The sequence below is a fragment of the Westerdykella ornata genome (genome assembly GCF_010094085.1).
Source record: "Westerdykella ornata strain CBS 379.55 unplaced genomic scaffold EI97scaffold_5, whole genome shotgun sequence".
Classification (NCBI taxonomy): domain Eukaryota; kingdom Fungi; phylum Ascomycota; class Dothideomycetes; order Pleosporales; family Sporormiaceae; genus Westerdykella; species Westerdykella ornata.
The window spans coordinates 510,884-528,643 of NW_022986855.1; the positions used below are offsets into that span (position 1 = coordinate 510,884).

The following is a 17,760-nucleotide window of genomic DNA, read 5'->3' on the forward strand; positions in this document are numbered from 1 at the left end:
CTAGGGAGATGATACGCTCATTTGCTGAAGATATATCGGGAAAATACGCCGGAAAGTCATGGGCTGATCGTTTTGTGAAGAGACACGAGGAAACACTACTATCTACCTGGGCAACAGGAATGGATGCCTCAAGGAAGAAGGCTGATTCGGAAGTCAGATATACTCAATATTTCAAGTTAATGCAACAGAAAATCGAGGAATACAACATTGATCCTAGGCATATCTACAATATGGATGAGAAGGGTTTCCTAATTGGCATCCTTTCGAAACAGAAGCGTATCTTTTCTCGATGGCTATATGAAGAAGGAGGGATTAAGCAGATGATCCAGGACGGAAACCGTGAATGGATAACGACACTTGCCTGTATCTGTGCTGATGGTTCTACTCTCTCTCCAGCCCTGATCTATCAGGCTGCAACTGGCAATATCCAGGATACTTGGTTACAGGACTTTGACCCCTCAATTCACCAATGTTTCTTCGCCTCGTCACCTACTGGATGGACAAACAATCAACTAGGGCTTCAGTGGCTGGAGAAGGTCTTTGATAGGGAGACAAAGATGAAGGCTAGGCGTTCCTGGCGCCTACTTATCCTCGATGGCCATGGCTCTCATATTTCCAAGGATTTTCTCAACTTCTGTGATGAGAATAGGATTCTGCTAGCCATATATCCCCCTCATTCAACCCACAGCCTCCAACCCTTAGATGTCTGCATGTTCAAGCCCCTGAGTACGTTCTATAGTAAGGGGCTTGCCGATTTCATGTTTAGATGCCAAGGCCTCTCAGCTATCACAAAAAGGGACTTCTTCCGGTTATTCTACCTTGCTTGGGACTGTACTTTCACTGAGAAACTGGTTCTCAAGGCCTTTAGTTGTACTGGCCTTCACCCCTTTAATCCAGCTGCTATCCTTGATCGATTCAAGAAAAAGGAGGAAAGGCCATCTACTGGTGATTCAGGAAGCTCAGTTCTAAGCGCTAATGACTGGAGGAAGATAGAAAGACTAGTCAGAAGCGTAATGGAAGAAGTTCACGATGAAAAGAGGAAGGAAGACTAGCAGAAGCTCTCTCACAGCATGCATCATTTGGCAGTACAAGCCTCCCTCCTAAAAACAGAGAACGAGCACCTCAGAGAGGCCCTTATTAATGAAAAGAGGAAGAGAAAGCATGGCAAAGCCCTTATCTTCCCTGTTCCTCAGCAGAAGACTGGCGGAGCCACTTTCTATTCACCAAAGAAGATCCAGTAGGCACGTGAACTAGCAGCAGCAAGGGAAGCGGAAAGGGAGGCCAAAAAGGGGCCTAATTCACAGAAGAAAGTTACTAAGACCTCCCAGAATGCTCCTGTTCCACAGGTAAAGAAGGAACAGGTCACTGTTGCCAGAATAACTAGAAGCCGATCAGGTTTCCAAAAGCAGCCATTTCAGCCAGATGTTACACTATCTAAATCAACCAGGAAAGCTTCCAAGTCACTACCCAAAGATGCAGCTATCTCAATAGATAGTTCCTCAGGTGAATGGGAGGAGGAGGAGCCTTCTAATTTGGAGGAATCAGATGTATATTCTGCGGTCCCTACTCCAGCCTGGAGTCGTCGTGATAGGCAACCAACACTGCCAGCACGATATAGACAGTAGCTATCTATCCCAATTGATTCATCTATATCAATTTATCAAGCCTCCAAATATTCAGGCCAATTCATTGTGTACAGCTATCTAGATAGCTTCAATTGTCGTAGGTGGAAAACTTGGAAATCGTGCGCCACGTGGGCCCGTGCGCCACGCGAGGAAACACGGTACAGTGTACTGCTCCTGCCTCGAATCATAAAAGCAAGATCTGGGTCTTCACACTGTGGGTCATCCCCGGTCGGGCATGGTCTTTTTAGCTGTTTATGAATAATAGCAGTAGCCAGTAGAGGCTGATGGACTACTCCGTACATTACAAAACTCGAGGCTCTCATCGATCTTCTCCTGTACGTCATACAGCAGCCAATCAGAGCTCGACAGCTATTGGCCAATCAATAGCCATACGCCACAACGCGGCGTCATTGACGTGAAAGCACCTACACCAACCATCAATGCAGGAATGCGCCAGAAACACCGAAAGCTTAACAAGACGTAAGAGGCGTCAGGCATTGAAAGCATCGAGGAGACTTCAAGGCGGCTCCAACCGTCGGAGAGAATTCCGCAAGTCGCCACCAGCATCCTGGTAAGAAAGAAGTCTTTTGACAGTGTTCCATACTGGTACATGCTGGGAAACTACGGGTGATAGCGCGGTATCATTATCTGCCCTCACCCCTCTGTTAGCAAATGAATACGCATCAGACATCGAGAGATCAGTCAAAGGCCGGCCATAGTTCAGCACCGCATCCAGAATGAAAGGAACACTATCGTCATTCGTGCGAAGTACTCCCAAAAAGCCAAAGTACGAAGTCAGCGCAGAAAGGAGCCGGCATCCGACATACCCGTTCCCCGTTCCAGAACTACCAGCGTCCTTCGCCAAACAGCTAGACTACTCGCCAGCTGAAGAGGGTAAAGCCATGAAAGGAAATGATCTCGACATCATATATTACCAGCCGTATATCCGCACTTCAATAGCTGATGGCATGTTTGACTTCTTCCGGCAAGAGCTCTTTTTCTACCGTGTCCAGTATAAGATCCATCGAGGCGGAATATCAAGAGATATCAGCACACCACGCTTCACAACCGTATTCGGTGTTGACGATACCAGCCGTTTCTCGGACACCCGAGAGCTTGTGGACGCGAAAACGGGCCGGAAGATAGAGAATTCGCGATACAAATGCACACCCCTCCCCCTCCCGCAGTGCCTGGACATCCTGAGAAGAGTGACAGAGGCAACGACGGGAGAGACGTTCAACTTCGCCTTGGTAAACTACTACGCCGATGGGAATGACTCCATCACCTATCACTCAGACGATGAGCGGTTTTTGGGACCGAATCCCGTCATTGCGAGTTTCACGTTTGGTGCCAGAAGAGACTTTTATATGAAGCACAAGGAGAAAAACGTACCTCAGGTCAAACTGCAGCTGGGCAGTGGCGATATGCTGCTCATGAAGGGGACTACGCAGAGTAAATGGCTGCATAGCGTACCGAAGCGCGCGGGAGCGGAGGCTGCGAGGGGTAGGATAAATATTACGTTTAGGAAGGCGATGGTGAGAGGGGGCACGGAGAATTATTACCAATACAATGTGGGAACTGGAGGGGTGTATAGGTGGGATGACAGTGCGAAGAGGATGGTGCCTTGGAGCCAGGGAGGTGAAGAGCCTGGACCAAAAGCAGAGACTCTTGCATGAGGGGTCAATGTTGGCCACCTCATATGCATTCTGGCCTGATGATCTTGGAAGGTGTTTGTTGATCACGTTAACTCTGGGCGGATGGCTTGTGACTGGCCTTGGGAGACTCCCCATTCCAACTGCGCTTCCCGCTCAGACTGTATCCGAATGACCTTGCTTTAGGGACACTTACATAGGAGTTTTGACATTTAGTTCTCGTTAGCATAGACTGACGAGAACTTGCAACTGTGTCATTGGAAGACGAGCGTGAGTCGAGAGCGCTTCGACGTGCGCAAAAGGCGAACCCGAGTGCATACCATTAGAAACAGGTAATACACGCCGTCCGCTATAGGACCGATAATCAAAGAAACAACAGTCATTGAGGAGGGGTTGGACTGCTTACTAAGACTCCGCATTGAGGTCAGTGTTCCTATGATTCGCGCTCTTTCAGAGCTCGTTTGAGGAGAGGTCTTGGCGGGACCGATGGGAAGGTCAGATAACCTTCTCACATTCCGCCCCATCGCAACTCCACCTCCTGTCGCCGTCATTCCACACTATCTTCCTACGGACAGTCGCCATCTAGCTTCAACTGCATCGCTCTGGGCGACCTCCTTGCACCGGGCTCCTGTGTCGCATTCGTCTGAACCGGGTCGAAGCGTTGAATTTTCTCCGCCTTTGGCTCCAGGCTCCCGTTACTCTCAATAAGTAGCACGTATCTCAAAGGCCCTCCGAGCGATAACCAGCCTCTGAATCAACGGCTGTTGTGCGGTATTGTTCGTTTCCCGACCGTCCGCACTCGACCGATTTGTGACGACGCGAAGACTCGAACGACCCCGCCATCCGCTAGGTTCGCGAAGGATTCAGCGTTGGGTAACGGTTACTATACGTTCGCATCAGTACCGCGCTGGTCGGGCCGCGTCGTTCCAGTAGAAAGAGTGAAGTGTGGCATAAATTTTTGGCGAAGGTTGAACAAAGTCATCGTGTACTACACTACTGTAGTCGCTTTGGCGCCGTCTATTCGGGTCGATCGTCGCACCTTTGCAAGCTTTTATCCGCGAAGAGTCAGAGGAGCATTACGCAGAAGGCAGCAATTAGCTGGACAAGCTGAGGAGGGACTGGACCGACTCTTGAATAATAGCTAAGGGTCGAACGCCGGCGCTTGGCACTGGAGTTACGCACTCACCGTGGATTTAAGACAGTGGCATTCCGCCTTCTCGACGACTGCAACCACCCAACCTTTTGCCCACTTTTGCCATTTTTCTCTGTCCATTTGCGAGACGGAGCCAGTCCGTTGCTGCCGCCTAAACCCGCCTTCCAGAAACCCGTGGATCTTGAGGCGGTCCGACCGCTAGAGGGTCTTCACCAGATCACCGGATTTTACACCTTAAATCCGTCTCCAACTGATCTTGCGTCACCATGCCTCCTACTCCACCATCGACAACCTCTTCGAGCGCAGGCCACTCTCCGCCTGATCCGCAATTCAGGGTCGTGCGCAAGAGGAACAGGGTGCCACTGTCATGTGGGCCGTGCAGGCACAGAAAGTAAGCATGGCCCTGTCGGCTTCCAGACATTGCTGATTCTTGTAGATTGAAATGCAATCGTGGTCACCCGTGCGATAACTGTATCAAACGTGGAGACACCGCATCATGTACGTACGCTTCTCCGGGCAGCCGAAAGAAGTCCTCCTCCGGCACTGGCGCCAATGGCTCTCCTGATGACATGCAAAATCGCATTGACCGCCTTGAAGGACTGATCCTCTCATTGATGACCAATGGAGCACAAAGTGCTGGACCAGCCGCCGCGCAAGCAGCCATTGCAAACACTCTGGCTGGCTGCCCTTATGGCTCTTCAGAGAACTCCTACAGCGCCAGTCACAGTAACCCAGAGTCCATCAGGGAGGAGGAAGAGGAGGAAGGCGATGAAAGCGAAGTGGAGAAAGTAGCAAAATCGATTGGCGTCATGAAGATGGACAACAACAGGACCATCTTTGCTTCCGAAGCGCACTGGTATGCGATTCTCGGAGAGATCGCCGAAGTGAAGAATTACTTCAACGAGCACAAGAAGCAGTATGAGGAGCAGCTGAAGAGGTACAAAGCCTCACGACCCGACGATACCAGTTCCGGTACTGCATTCCTATTCGGCGGACAGAAGCCGGCTACCCAGGCTGACATCCTCGCTCGGTTTCCGAACAAGTCTACTGCCGACATCCTTGTTGCTCGTTATTTCAATACGTACGACCCAGGAATACACATCATACATGGACCCACGTTTCAGAAGCAGTACGACCAGCATTGGTTGAATCCAAAGGAAACTCCGGTCATCTGGCTTGGCCTGGTGTTTGCCATGATGTGTATCGCCCTACAGTCGTACTCCAGAGCCGGCGACGAGCCGCCAGAGTATAAGGGAAAGTCCTGGGATATGTCGAGCGAGTATAGGCATATGACTGCTCAATGTCTAGTCACAGCCGACATCACACAACCCGTTTCGTATATGCTGGAGACGTTGATACTCCATGTGTATGCCGACTACGCTCGGAGTCGGGATGCCGAGGCGGGAGTCATGGTCGGTATAGGTATCATTGTCCGCCTGGCAATGCGAATGGGCCTGCACCGAGATTCGAGGCCGTATCCCAGCATTAGTGTCTTCCAGGGCGAAATGCGGAGAAGAGTATGGGCGGTGATCAGATGTCTAGATCTGTTATTCTCGGCACAGGCGGGACTACCTCCGATCGTTCGAACCCGAGATACGAACACTGAGACTCCGCGCAACCTATACGATGACGAGCTTTTCGAAGAGATGGATACACTTCCACCCTCGAGGCCAGAGACCGAGGCTACCCCAACTCTATTCCTCATCAACCGAACGCGTCTCATCTACAAGCTGGGTGAAGCAGTGGAATTGACCGTCTCCTTGACGTGTGCTGACTACGGCGACCTCCTCAAGGTGGATCAGGATGCCAGGGAGCTTCATGAGGCTATATCCCCTCATCTCAAGATGAGATCAATCGACGAATCCGCGCGAGATCCGTCAACCCTGATCATGCAACGCTTCACGCTCGAGCTGCTCTTCCTCAAGATTATCGTCACCTTGCATCGAAAGTGCCTTGCCCCGGCCCGAACGAATCCCAAATACGCGCAGTCAAGGCGCCTATGTATCGAAGCATGTATGACAATGTTGCAACACCAAGCAACGTTGCACCGCGAGTGCCAACCAGGAGGGCGACTGCGGAACGTCAAGTGGTTCATTTCATCACTTACCACGGTCGACTTCCTCCTGGCAGCCATGATTGTGGCTGCGGAACTCTACCATATGGCTCGCGCGGAGCGCCACGGTCGCTCGCCATCTTCCAACATGGCGCTTTGGGGTTACGACCGCAGGGATGAAATGTTGGATGCGATAGAGACGGCTGTGGCCATATGGGCAGACCTGAAAGACCAGTCCATGGAAGCTTATAAAGCTCACGCCACCCTGAGCGTCATGCTGACCCAGCTCAAGCAACATCGGACCATGCGCCATACTCATTCCAGCTTCTCCAGCGCGACGGGATCGTCCTTCTCAGGTTCTCGGACGATGGACGAGAACGTGGCCCCAGAGCACTCGGCAGCGATGACTTTGGAGATGCTGAGCACTGGTGGTGTGACCCCCGGTTCAGCGAACATGTTCGATACGCGGTATGCAGCGTCGATACCCAACATTCTCAACGACAATACCGGGCCGCCGGCTGGGCTCACGCCCAGTTTAAGCAGCCCGGGGGATACTGCTCCAAGCCCATTTTCAAATCTATTTGCGGGTAGTATTGGCTTGCAGAACATGGATATACCCAATTTGGACAATACGAACTTCGACTGGGTAAGTAACAACATGTACATGCATCAACGAGCACCGACTGATTCTTCTGTTTATAACAGGGCACGTTCGACTCCTTTCTTCAGGGCTCCACTTCGGACGCTATGCCTAACTTCTTCCCCATGGACATGAACATTCAGACCGCTGGCGTGTCGTTCACCCAGAGCACGCAAATGTCGCAAGAACAGCAACCGCCAACTACGAATGCATTTGCAGGGGACGCCGGGGCCGGGGTCTTCATGGGAGTAAGTTGAAGTAATGGAAAACACTCATTTGACTGCTTTCTAACAATAGACAGGCTCCGCAGGAGGCGAAACAGTATGCTACGGAGGGCTACGTTATGGGTTATGCTCTACCCAAAGCGACCTAAAAAGGGTTGTCTCTCTTCTTCTTTAGTGCGACTAGTTTCTGGTTCTTGAGACTTGTTGGGCTGGCGTTTAGACGGGGAACACACGCTCATTGGGATCGATCATATCTACCCTCACTGTTGTTGAAATGATATCCGGCGGATTGTTTTAAGAAGAAGGAAAGTTTGCGCGCGATGGTATTATTATATATATTAGCTTGGCACGCTTTGGTCGATGCAAAAGCCATGGTTTTCCCTTACATAGTACTACTCAATGTAGCCGAATGAATGACTTGTAGTTGGCAAGACAAGCCTAACCGATGGAGCGTTTCACTGGATGATGATGACTTGCACTGCCCCGTAGCATCTGCAAGCCGTCGGCCATGTTGTCAGTGCCAGCTCTGGTTGGAGATGGCTCCGTCCAGCCTGTTTTGACGTTGAGATTGAACCTCTGCGTCTTTTGAACCTTCGTTTACGTTATTACTGCTGGCTCGTGAGCGCAAACACAGACGAACCATTTGCCACCCGCTCTGTCCGTCGTCCTCGCGAACTAAAAGGAGCCCCGGCCAGGTTCCACAACTCTTGACGCTAGCTCCCCGCAGTGGACATAGATCAAGGTTTCATCAGCCTTACACCTCAACATTTCCTAGAGGCTTTGCGATTTCCACAAGGCTAGAAGAGCGCAGGGGGGGATTCACTATGTCTATTTCTGGACTTTACATCTTTCTGTCGATTTTGTGTTACGACGTTGGGGAGGCGGATATATTGCATACATACATATATCCATATATACATAGGTACTGTGTAGTGTGTACATACTAAGCCTCGCTGCATCTGCAGGACTCAGCCTCACTGCATGCATGCATGCATGCATACAACCAGGACATACCTACATACCAACTTGTCAAACCTTCCCCGTCTTCCATGATACCAAACTCGACACTCGACACCACCAACGACCATAAAACCAGCTCCCCAGAAACTCATACGCCATATTCCAACACCAGCCATCTCCAACAATGACAGCTCTCTCCCAGTCCCAACCCCAACCGCAGGACCCCTCATCCTCCTCCTCCCCGGCGCCCTCTTCACACCCGCCGCACCTCCACGCCATACCCCTCAACGACCAACCCATCGAACTCCCCACCACGGAACCAACCCCTGCTAAACCCGTAAAACAAATCGGCATCGGAATCGTGAGTCCCAACCTCGGCGAAGCCGAAGACATCGACAAGGAATTCCTGGGCGAGAAGGACGACGTTGGTGTCGGGAGGGTGTTGAGGGAGGTACGTACGTCTCCATCTACCCAGTCCGTTAGTCCATACTCCATTATATTTATCAACCCTAGTATCTTTCTTATGAGGTTTCATGACAAGAAGCGCTCTCATCTTTCTTTCTATTGTTCCTTTTTTTCACTTTCGGTCATCGCTGATTCGAGTCTTCTGCCTGGGAGCAGAAGCGCAAAGTCCTCCTCGAATCGCGAAGCAGAGACCCCGGCGTCATAGTCGATTTGCCGCGGGAGCCGACGGCCGAGGAGGTGTTGGCGGCGAGGAGTGCGGAGGGAGCGGTTACGCCTGCGTTGGGCGGTGGGGGCGGGGAGGAGGAGGTTAAGGGGTGAGAGGTCGATTCCCGTATTGAAGAGGTCCTGTCGTTGGGGTGGGAGGGGAGGGAGTGTTGAAAGGTAGGGTAGGACGTTGGTCGCGATACGAGCAGTAACACTCACTCGGATACGAAATGAATGAGAGAAAGAACTTCATGATCGTTTGCAACCAATCTGTTTACAAGTGAAACCCCAATCCAGCAAAATCTCCATATCCAAAACTGTACAACAATTTCCGTAATGGTGCAAAACGAGAAACACAATATCCATCGGCCAGCTTTTAGTGCACCATACGCTTCCCAATCTCGCTCTGCCAGTTATACGCCCTTTCGAACCCATTCGAATGCGTCTGGAAATCCATCATAGCCTGCATCACCTCATCCCTGCTCGTCACCACAAAAGGCCCATACTGTATAATCGGCTGGTCGAGCGGCATGCCCGCAACAAGGATAAACCTCGATTCCGTCGCGGCGCCCTCTTCAACCGACGCTTCGATGCTGTCGCCCTTCTTATCGAAGACAACATTGTGGTATTGCTCGATGGGGCGGGATTCGCTGTTAGAAGAGAATACGGTCGTTCCGGAGAGTGTATATGCAAATGCATTCCAGTCCTTCGGAAGCGGCTGCTTGACATGGCCGCCCGGCTGAACGGTAAAATCGAGCAGCCAGACAGGCGTATACGCCAACTCCTTCAGCGACTCGGTCCCGTACGCCATGCCGCTGATGACCTTGACCTTGACCTTTCCGTCGTCGGCGGTGACTTGGGGGATCTCGCTCGCGCGCAGGTCGCGGTAGCGCGGTTCGCAGGATTTGAGTTCCTTGGGCAGATCGACCCAGAGTTGCAGCCCGACGCTGGGCGAACCGTCTGCGGATTGGCCCGGCATTTCGGCGTGCACGATGCCCCGGCCTGCGGTCATGAATTGCAGATCCCCGGCTTCGATGGTGCCCTTGTGGCCAGCGAAGTCTTCGTGGTCGACGGCACCGGAGATCAGGTATGTGATTGTCTCCTGGCCGCGGTGAGGGTGGTCGGGGAAGCCTGCGCCAGGCTGGACCGAGAAGTGGTCGAGCATGAGGAAGGGGGAGAAATTGCGGAGCCTGGGGGTGCCAATTGAGCGGCGGACCTTTGCTCCTACGCCTTCGGCCTGCTCAATTGCGAGGAAGGACTTCTCGATCTTGCGCGGTGAGGTGCTGGTGAAGGTCTCGTTGGGGATGACGGGGAGACCTCTGAAGGTCGTGCTTGATGCCGTGTTTGTCGTCATTGCTCTGGTGGTTCTGTTGGACGTTCGAATAAAGCTGTTCAAGTGTGGTACGATGGTTTTCGATAGCTGTGAAAGGCGCGAAATCATGTACTCTTGGTTGTATACTGCGATTGCGAGGATGCCGAAGAGGATGGAGAGAATTATCCTCATCGGATTTCGGACGGCTACTTATACTTCGACGGGGGATGATGTCGAGAACGTTCGACGAGGGTATTTGAAAGAATAAAGGCGTGGAGAGACATGCCGACTGTGTGTTTGTAAGTCATTCGAGGTATGAGAGCTACGAGATGTGGGGAAGCGCTTGGCGATGATGTTGCTTTGTTTTCATCCGAGCCTTACCAAGCATGAACCCGGAACGGCAGAGGGAGTTTCCGGGCACCGCCACACACTGACTAATGCGTAATGGCTGAAAGCGGTTAGAGCAGAGGTTAGCTTCTGGTGCGCCACACTACCTTAACAGCACCTCAAAGCTTTCGGGGGAGGAACTGCAACAACACTTTTCGTAGTGGCACATCGTTCTTCATCTTATCAAAATATGTAATTGGTCGGATAACTGACAAATTCTGTATGATTGCTTCCGGGTCCTACTTTGCCAGCTGCTCGTTGAGCTCTGTCACCCTATTCGCTTAGCTTTTGGCACACTGGTTGACTTTGATGCCACCAAGTATTACGTGGGATGACGCTCCGCAGCATATATTCCGAAAGAGTTTGCCTCTGATGCGTTGAATAAAAACAGAGTCTTCGAAAAAAATAGAAGCGTAATTACTTCACTGGTTATTTTATCATTCAAGATTGATGCCACGTCACGGATGCATTTCCATTTAAAAGTTACTTGGGTGTAAGTCTTTTTTCTCATTATCAGTGCAATACAAAATGTATAACTTATGAAGAGTGCAGTATTCTGCCTGCAGAGTACTGATAGTATATGATCCCAGGAATCTTGACAAGTCACCGTTTCATTGCAGGAACCTGAAGATGTTGCCAGCGGAGAGAACGGGTCTGCTTAGTGCGCTCTCGAATCTCGCAGGCCAAACTGTCTACTCATCCTCGTCTGACTCGCGTTCGGACTCATCCATCAGATCCATTCGAGTCGCTATCAGAATCGGAGTCAGAGTCTTCAGAATCATCATCGCTGGGATGCAGCGCCTTCCACCCTTCAATCACGGCATAGGCGTTGTCGAACTCCCATGAGGTGAAGAAGCAGTCCTTGATAGCGCCGAACATCTTGCGGGCGATTATGGCCTCGGGCGCAAAAGCATATTTGATGTACTCGGCGCGGGCATACTGCATAAACACATCCTTCATCAACTTGTCCTCTTCGGTCTGCGGCTCAAAGTTAGCATAATTCTCGTCGTCTTCCTCATCAGAGGCGCAGTCCTCGGGCAGCCAAGCCCAGAAAGGAGCCTTATAGGCTAGGAACGAAGGAGCAAAAACTGCTGAGTCCCAGTCAAGAACTGCAGTTATATCAACGTTCTCTTCGTCGCGGACTTCCACCAGCAGATTGTAAGGTTGCAGATCGCCGTGGCACAGACGGAATGTATCGGGTTCTAAGAAGCCCAGCTCTTGCAGACCGTGGGCAATCGTGCGGAATCCTTTCCAAATTCGGTCAATTGAGTTTCCGTTGCTGACTTGCTGGTATTCACGCCAGCGCTCGCACTGCTCCAGGATGAAATCAAGTGGCGTCTGCGCGTCTGCGACCCATGTAGAAGGCTTGCCCAGACCGCAGAGATCTTGACCGCGTCGGGGCACCTCAAACTTCTCTATTTCAATCTGCGGGTTATCCAAGTCCTGGTTTCGGGAGGGGCGTCCTGCGGCGTGAGACGTCACGGCTGCGGTTGTCATGACAAGCTGTGTTACTTGCGGCACAATGGACTTCTTCTGAGCGGTATTGAGGGATGAATAGATCAAACTCAGGTTCTGGCCGCGAAGCCGCGGCTGCAGCATGTATGCTTGGCCGATGACATTATCGGTTGAGAGATCGTAGGATATAATCCGAGGAACAGGGATGTCGAGATGTTTGCCAACGAACTGAAGGATAGCGACATCAAAATCCATGGCATGTCCTTCGGAGCGAGGGATACGGAGGATGTATTGCTCTTCGGTGATGGAAATCCACCTGCCTTCGCCTAACAGGTTGTGAAGCCCGCAGAGGAACTGCTTCCAACTAGTCAGTTTACGAAGGCGCTTGGTCACCGTAATGCCCACAACTCGATTGAACGTTCCACCCCGGATGCGGGTAATGCGAATATCCTGGGTATTGTGCTTGGGAAACAACTGGACGGCTAGCTGCGCAACCTTATCCTTGAAGGTGTCGAAAGGCTCATGTTCATGCTCAGCAGTCGATGTAGTAGGAGCTTCAGAAGCGGTGTCGCTCTGATCGTCTGACGCTGCTTCCAGGTCGGACTGAGAGTAGATGGCATCCAGGTCGAAGGATTCAGGATTCGGGAGCACAGTCGGAGTGCTCGTCTCAGGAGGTGAGGTCATCTTGCGCCTATCGACAGTGATATCTACTCAGGCCGGAAGCGTTGGTCTCTTGAAGGTTCGATGTCGAGTTGTTTGTGGGGAAATGTTTGTGCTGAACTGTTGGAGTCTATCAAGGCGCGTTTGTGGTATTTATGTGGCACTCATGCCCTTCGTCAGTTTCACAACTTGTGTTTTTCGCAGAATTGTATATATACAACCCTCAGAGCTAGTATAGTGAGTTTTCACTGAGCGCTTCTCTGTCCTTTTTGTAAAAGAATTTTGCTTTGGCTGGGCCAATAGATAAAGCGCTCTTTGGAAGTGACCATGAAAGCGCACTTTCTTTGTCACCGGGATGAGCGGCTCTAAGTGCCTCTTTGTTAAGCACACACTCATATCTATGGAAAAGCACTAAACTACGGCCACTGTCTATATCAGAACTTAACGTTCACAATGCGGGAGAGAATATGTCTCGACCCAAGCTGTACAATGTCGTTCTCGCTCAACAATGCTCAGGGCGACCTGGGGATGCGGTGTCTCTTAGGCCCACAAGATTTCACCTGTATCTTCCCCATCAACCGGACAAGGTCTCTGGTATCCACAACTTCAGTCTATCAACCATTCGATCTTGTGGGTAGGCCAGTAAGCAAAGATGGGCAAGGGCAACACGTCAACGAACCATCACTGCCCAGGTGCCCGCGGGCCGGTGGGCGGCATTCCGGCATCGAACTGCCGCAAAGTAGATCACGATGGTATCAAGAAGGCCTACTGTAGCGTACATGAGATGCCCTGCCGTAATGGTTGCCGCAACTACTACCATCTGAAGAATCAGTGGGGCTGCGGTAACTGCATTGACAAGCTGCAGCGTGAACAAGCCACTGAGCGCAAGGCCAAGGACAAGGAACGTAAGAAAGCCGAGAAGCAGATGAAGGAGGATGCCATGTGGGCTGAGCATGAGGAGAAGAACGCGAAGAAGGAGAAGAAGAAGAAGGGGCAGGCCAAGAAAGAGGATGAGCAGTAGACGCGGCTATTCTCCATGGATGTTTTCTATGTTATGCTACGTAGATTGCATCGGCACCGCCAGGTAAGTGTTCTAGAGGCGACAAAGCTGGCGTAGAAAGGCTTGTGGTGACAAGAGACGGCACTGTCTCCGACCATGCTTGTCCCCTCAATGACGTGCTAGTCATGAAGACGGCACTATGGTAAACAATACTTCAATAAATGAGAGGCTTCCTGAGTATAACTTGGTTAGCGAACTCCAAACTTCCACCTTAGTTGTCGTGATATTGAAAGTCTGAAGCCCCCTTGACCAATCCATAAGGGACGAAACGAAATACGTACTTTCACTTCAAAGTAATATCCAACTTCCGCACGTCGAGAGAATAACAACATCTGTTATAGTACACCTGATAACACTATTGTAGGTGTTGACGGTCTGCGACTGGAAGAAACATTGTGTCTGTATAGAGTTTTTTCTCTTTTTTCCCAACGAGAAGGGCAAGTTTCCACATAGTGAGATCAGCCTTGCTTACTAGAAGACTAATATAAAAGCTTGAGATGCTGCCGAAATGCAGATATGATAGCCTGAGACAGCATCAGTACCATTCGAGCCAAGTCGAAGTGATTGGCTATTATACGTAGTCTCTGAAATAACATGTAAGTAGAAACTCCCTCCTACATAGCGTCTTGGCACAAAGTCCCTCCACCTGGGCCTCCCGCACTCCTTGTGCAAGTTCCAAACACTAATCGGTGTTTAAACGGCAATCTCGCCAGCATCCGCCAGTCACATATACAATCACGGAAGTTTGCTAGGTCAACGCCTTTCCCGCCCTCTACAGCTCCATCAGCACACGCACGGCTAGCGACAAGGACTGCGCTATCTGCCACGAACCTCTTCTCGTCCCTAGCAGCAACAATGGGGGACCCTCATACCTTATCGACGACGTTGAATTCCGTTGCAACCATCGCTTTCATTGGAGCTGTGTTCTAGACTACTCCACTTCCTCTGCAACTCTCCGTTCAGGTTGCAGCCACTAGTGCCCCCCTATATCACTCATCTACCTTCTAGGGGTGAGCTTAACATCCAGCTTTCCAACATTCAGCGTGAAGCAATCCACAGTATCCTTCAGCACAGACGATCCATCCTCCTCATCGGCAAACCGCATCTCAAACGTGCGCACAAGGTTCGCTATTACAGTGCGCATCTCCATCGTCGCGAGCTTCTGGCCAACACAGTTATAAGGGCCCGTACCGAACGGCATAAAGGCCCGCTTATCCGCTGTATAAGGCTGACCGGAGCTGGGAGATTTCTTGTCGAAGTTTTCCTTCTCAGCGTCGTCCATCCAACGCTCGGGGGCGAAGGTCAATGGCGACGAGAAGTTCCGCGGGTCCCGGTGAATGGTGTGCATTGGCATCCAGATGAGGACGTTGCCCGGAATATAAGTGCCATCTGGCAAGTTCAAGCCCTCCGGGGGCGTCTCTCGCTGCACACCACTGGGAACAGCGGGATGTAGTCGTAGACCTTCGAGAACGACACCCTCCAAGTACGGGCAATTGGCCACGTCTTCAGCATCCAGGAACGGTTTCCCCGGTGCTAATGTATCGACGATGGACCTCAGTTTGGCTTGCAAAGTCTGATCCATGCAAAGCTCGTAGAATATCCAAGTCAACGTTGCGGATGTGGTGTCGCTGTTTGAAGTCAGTATGTGATTACATACCTGGAGTATGGCGGGGTAACATACCTTCCAGCTACAATCATCAGTCTCGAGTCCGCATTAAGCTGTAGGGGAATATCCTCATCTGCCGGGTTGAGAAGCCAGCCAAACACGTCGTTCTCCTTGGGTGTCCGCTTCTTCCGCTCCCTCAGGGTCTCGCTTGTGAACGCCATGAAATCCAGAATGTCCTTCGCCGCACCCAGCCTCGTCGCGGTGGACATGACGTAGGGAAGGTGGTTTAAGAAAGTCATCGCGCCCATGCTCTTATGCACCAACGTGATCCATTTGTCCTCTTCTCCTTTTTCCAACATGTGGAAACTGCGGCTATAGCCTATATCCCCCATCAAGTCGAAAGAAAAGAAATTCACCCTAACATAGATGTTAGCCTAGACCTGGAGTGCGCAGCCCCCATGGATTGCTCACCAGTTCGATATGCGTATTGAAGGTTCATGTGCGTGTTCTAGGAGCTTTGAGATCAACAAATGCGTATGCCGGTTCACGCGTGGCTCATAGTCGCGCAGGGACCGGGCGTTAAATGCTCGTTCCCACACCTTGCGACGCTCCTTGTGGTCTTGCTTGGAGCGGGTCGTTTGCAGCGAGGCGCCCTCAATATGATACGATCCAGCGTACCATTGCCCTTTAGTGCATTTGGAAGTCGGACCATGAATGAGTGGTATAGCATCGGTTCTTATGATGTTAAGTTCCCGTGGCCCGGTCCGGATGATATCTGAGGCGTATTTCTTGTGCAGCCCTTCCGTCACTTTGTAGTATTGTCGGTCCGGTATGACATATGTCAGACTGAACCACTTGGAGAGCCGCAGTGAGAAAGGGCCCGGAAACTGGTGTTCCGTCAGCACTTCCCGATGGTCGAACAAACATAGGTTTCGCTTACCTTTCGTAGACGGTGGAAGAAGGCGCGATAAATAAGGATACTGGAGACCAGACTGGCAAAATAAACAGCGAAAAAATGTCCAGCTACCGCGACAGCTCCGGAAATTGATTGACCGAGTGGATTTGCAAGGTAGTCGATTGTGGCCACGACTGCAAACGCAGTTGCCCATGCTGAGCTCAGGATATGCGACTTGTGGTCCCATTCACCATTGTTGAGGACCAAGTGTGAGAGCAGTCCCAGGGCCACAGGGGCATAGGTGGTGTGAATTAGTTGAGCGACTGAGCGGAGGATTTCCGCCATGATGGTGGAGGTGAGGTTTATGCTGGAAAAGACACCGTGCCTGCGCTCAGATATAAACTGTTGAACGTCGTAGAGATGCGAATTCTTAGCGCGGTGGTTGATTGGTTATACATGTACCTGTGCGTTTTCCTTTCATGCGGTGTCAGATCCCCACCTGTTAAGGTAAGCGGCTGGGGTGCCTTCATGGGTCGGAATTTATTCATCTTAACGTTATTGCGTGCGCTGCTCCAGTAGACTACGAAGTCTGCACTGACTGCTGAAGGGGGATCATCTCCTCTCCATCTTGACGCTGCTAGCGTTCTCCATATCCCACGAAGTGGAACCCATGGTGAATGTATACCTACACAGTATGTATGCACTCTCGGAGGAGAAGAAATATGTGCAGTGCTAAGCAGTATGGGCCCACTTTCCTGCTGATGGCCGCAAGTGAGGGGGTTTGCTGACGCTTCTCCAATAGCAACTCGCAAGGACAGTCGGGCAAAGGCTATTATGTATATAACCTTGTCCAAAGAGGAATTATCATCTTGTCTGAATTCCGTTATCACTACTTCGAGTAAATGATTACGTTCCGTGGACAGACAGGATCCTTGTCCTGGTTCGGAAGCCCATGTAGCTGCAGCAGTGCTTAGGAAAGCGGATGAAAACTGACCCGCGCTGTTCATCAAAGCTGGCGGCCTTACGCGTAACTGAACGCGCCAGAATGTACGGAGTAACCGAGTGGGTAGTTTGACGACCACGTCCAACGTATATCATTCGCAACAAGTCATTTGCATAGGTGGATCCCCAGCGACGAGACAGCAGGCAGCTATCAATTTCCGACTTTGACTGTCAGTGAACTAGGAAGCACAAGCTGGCCTGTAAACATTACCTCTGGAATATTAAGAGAACATACTTGCCTAAGGCCCGTCTATTGTAAGCTTCTGCTCACCGTCGTGGGTCATTCTGAGAATGCAACCCTTGCGATAGCCTGTCAAGTGCGACGAATAGAAGAAAGACATTGCGGTATTCCCTGTTATTGGGGCGCCTGAAGCCAATGTACTGAACCAACCGCCCTGTAGCTCGGT

The 17,760-nt window shown here is 51.1% G+C and overlaps 9 protein-coding genes across 9 annotated transcripts; 4 read left to right on the forward strand and 5 right to left on the reverse strand.

The window, feature by feature from the left end:
- Positions 1-1,662: 1,662 nt before the first annotated feature.
- Positions 1,663-2,166, reverse strand: EI97DRAFT_249514 (uncharacterized protein). Its single transcript, XM_033794126.1, has one exon. The coding sequence runs from the start codon at positions 1,967-1,969 to the stop codon at positions 1,700-1,702; it is 270 nt and encodes an 89-aa protein (XP_033655814.1). The 5' UTR covers positions 1,970-2,166; the 3' UTR covers positions 1,663-1,699.
- Positions 2,167-2,236: 70 nt separating this feature from the next.
- EI97DRAFT_431531 (DNA repair family protein) lies at positions 2,237-3,629 on the forward strand. Its single transcript, XM_033797960.1, has 2 exons — positions 2,237-3,420; positions 3,474-3,629. Exon 1 carries the CDS (start codon positions 2,363-2,365, stop codon positions 3,299-3,301), a length of 939 nt encoding a protein of 312 aa, XP_033655815.1. The 5' UTR covers positions 2,237-2,362; the 3' UTR covers positions 3,302-3,420; positions 3,474-3,629.
- Positions 3,630-4,262: 633 nt separating this feature from the next.
- EI97DRAFT_249612 (uncharacterized protein) lies at positions 4,263-7,570 on the forward strand. The gene is made up of 3 exons (XM_033794127.1): positions 4,263-4,821; positions 4,867-7,129; positions 7,189-7,570. Exons 1-3 carry the CDS (start codon positions 4,697-4,699, stop codon positions 7,378-7,380), a joined length of 2,580 nt encoding a protein of 859 aa, XP_033655816.1. The 5' UTR covers positions 4,263-4,696; the 3' UTR covers positions 7,381-7,570.
- A 713-nt stretch (positions 7,571-8,283) lies between these two features.
- On the forward strand, positions 8,284-9,127 carry EI97DRAFT_499757 (uncharacterized protein). Its single transcript, XM_033802626.1, has 2 exons — positions 8,284-8,758; positions 8,929-9,127. The coding sequence occupies exons 1-2, from the start codon at positions 8,492-8,494 to the stop codon at positions 9,088-9,090; spliced, it is 429 nt and encodes a 142-aa protein (XP_033655817.1). The 5' UTR covers positions 8,284-8,491; the 3' UTR covers positions 9,091-9,127.
- An 86-nt stretch (positions 9,128-9,213) lies between these two features.
- Positions 9,214-10,640, reverse strand: EI97DRAFT_431534 (RmlC-like cupin). Its single transcript, XM_033797961.1, has one exon. It carries the CDS (start codon positions 10,478-10,480, stop codon positions 9,353-9,355), a length of 1,128 nt encoding a protein of 375 aa, XP_033655818.1. The 5' UTR covers positions 10,481-10,640; the 3' UTR covers positions 9,214-9,352.
- Positions 10,641-11,458: 818 nt separating this feature from the next.
- EI97DRAFT_360783 (uncharacterized protein) lies at positions 11,459-12,724 on the reverse strand (the record flags this gene model as incomplete). Its single annotated transcript, XM_033794950.1, has 1 exon — positions 11,459-12,724. A coding segment is annotated over one exon (1,266 nt), but the record flags the coding sequence as incomplete, so codon positions are not given.
- Positions 12,725-13,422: 698 nt separating this feature from the next.
- Positions 13,423-13,811, forward strand: EI97DRAFT_486361 (uncharacterized protein; the record flags this gene model as incomplete). The annotated part of the gene is made up of 1 exon (XM_033802162.1): positions 13,423-13,811. The coding sequence occupies exon 1, from the start codon at positions 13,443-13,445 to the stop codon at positions 13,809-13,811; it is 369 nt and encodes a 122-aa protein (XP_033655820.1). The 5' UTR covers positions 13,423-13,442.
- A 647-nt stretch (positions 13,812-14,458) lies between these two features.
- On the reverse strand, positions 14,459-17,047 carry EI97DRAFT_431537 (cytochrome P450). Its single transcript, XM_033797962.1, has 4 exons — positions 16,397-17,047; positions 15,928-16,343; positions 15,532-15,873; positions 14,459-15,478 (listed from the first exon to the last, which is right to left on the reverse strand). The coding sequence occupies exons 1-4, from the start codon at positions 16,694-16,696 to the stop codon at positions 14,848-14,850; spliced, it is 1,689 nt and encodes a 562-aa protein (XP_033655821.1). The 5' UTR covers positions 16,697-17,047; the 3' UTR covers positions 14,459-14,847.
- On the reverse strand, positions 16,477-17,720 carry EI97DRAFT_249683 (uncharacterized protein). Its single transcript, XM_033794128.1, has 2 exons — positions 17,346-17,720; positions 16,477-17,224 (listed from the first exon to the last, which is right to left on the reverse strand). The coding sequence occupies exons 1-2, from the start codon at positions 17,447-17,449 to the stop codon at positions 16,714-16,716; spliced, it is 615 nt and encodes a 204-aa protein (XP_033655822.1). The 5' UTR covers positions 17,450-17,720; the 3' UTR covers positions 16,477-16,713.
- Positions 17,721-17,760: the final 40 nt, after the last annotated feature.

Coding starts and splice junctions, on each gene's coding strand:
- EI97DRAFT_431534 (XM_033797961.1), bottom strand. CDS start 10,480: ATGAGGATAATTCTCTCCATCCTCTTCGGCATCCTCGCAATCGCAGTA.
- EI97DRAFT_249612 (XM_033794127.1), top strand. CDS start 4,697: ATGCCTCCTACTCCACCATCGACAACCTCTTCGAGCGCAGGCCACTCT. Junction 4,822..4,866: donor GGGCCGTGCAGGCACAGAAA/GTAAGCATGGCC, acceptor TGATTCTTGTAG/ATTGAAATGCAATCGTGGTC. Junction 7,130..7,188: donor ACAATACGAACTTCGACTGG/GTAAGTAACAAC, acceptor TGTTTATAACAG/GGCACGTTCGACTCCTTTCT.
- EI97DRAFT_431537 (XM_033797962.1), bottom strand. CDS start 16,696: ATGGCGGAAATCCTCCGCTCAGTCGCTCAACTAATTCACACCACCTAT. Junction 15,874..15,927: donor TCAATACGCATATCGAACTG/GTGAGCAATCCA, acceptor CATCTATGTTAG/GGTGAATTTCTTTTCTTTCG. Junction 15,479..15,531: donor CTGATGATTGTAGCTGGAAG/GTATGTTACCCC, acceptor GACTTCAAACAG/CGACACCACATCCGCAACGT.
- EI97DRAFT_249514 (XM_033794126.1), bottom strand. CDS start 1,969: ATGACGTACAGGAGAAGATCGATGAGAGCCTCGAGTTTTGTAATGTAC.
- EI97DRAFT_249683 (XM_033794128.1), bottom strand. CDS start 17,449: ATGATATACGTTGGACGTGGTCGTCAAACTACCCACTCGGTTACTCCG. Junction 17,225..17,345: donor AGCTTTGATGAACAGCGCGG/GTCAGTTTTCAT, acceptor AACGGAATTCAG/ACAAGATGATAATTCCTCTT.
- EI97DRAFT_499757 (XM_033802626.1), top strand. CDS start 8,492: ATGACAGCTCTCTCCCAGTCCCAACCCCAACCGCAGGACCCCTCATCC. Junction 8,759..8,928: donor TCGGGAGGGTGTTGAGGGAG/GTACGTACGTCT, acceptor GCCTGGGAGCAG/AAGCGCAAAGTCCTCCTCGA.
- EI97DRAFT_431531 (XM_033797960.1), top strand. CDS start 2,363: ATGAAAGGAACACTATCGTCATTCGTGCGAAGTACTCCCAAAAAGCCA.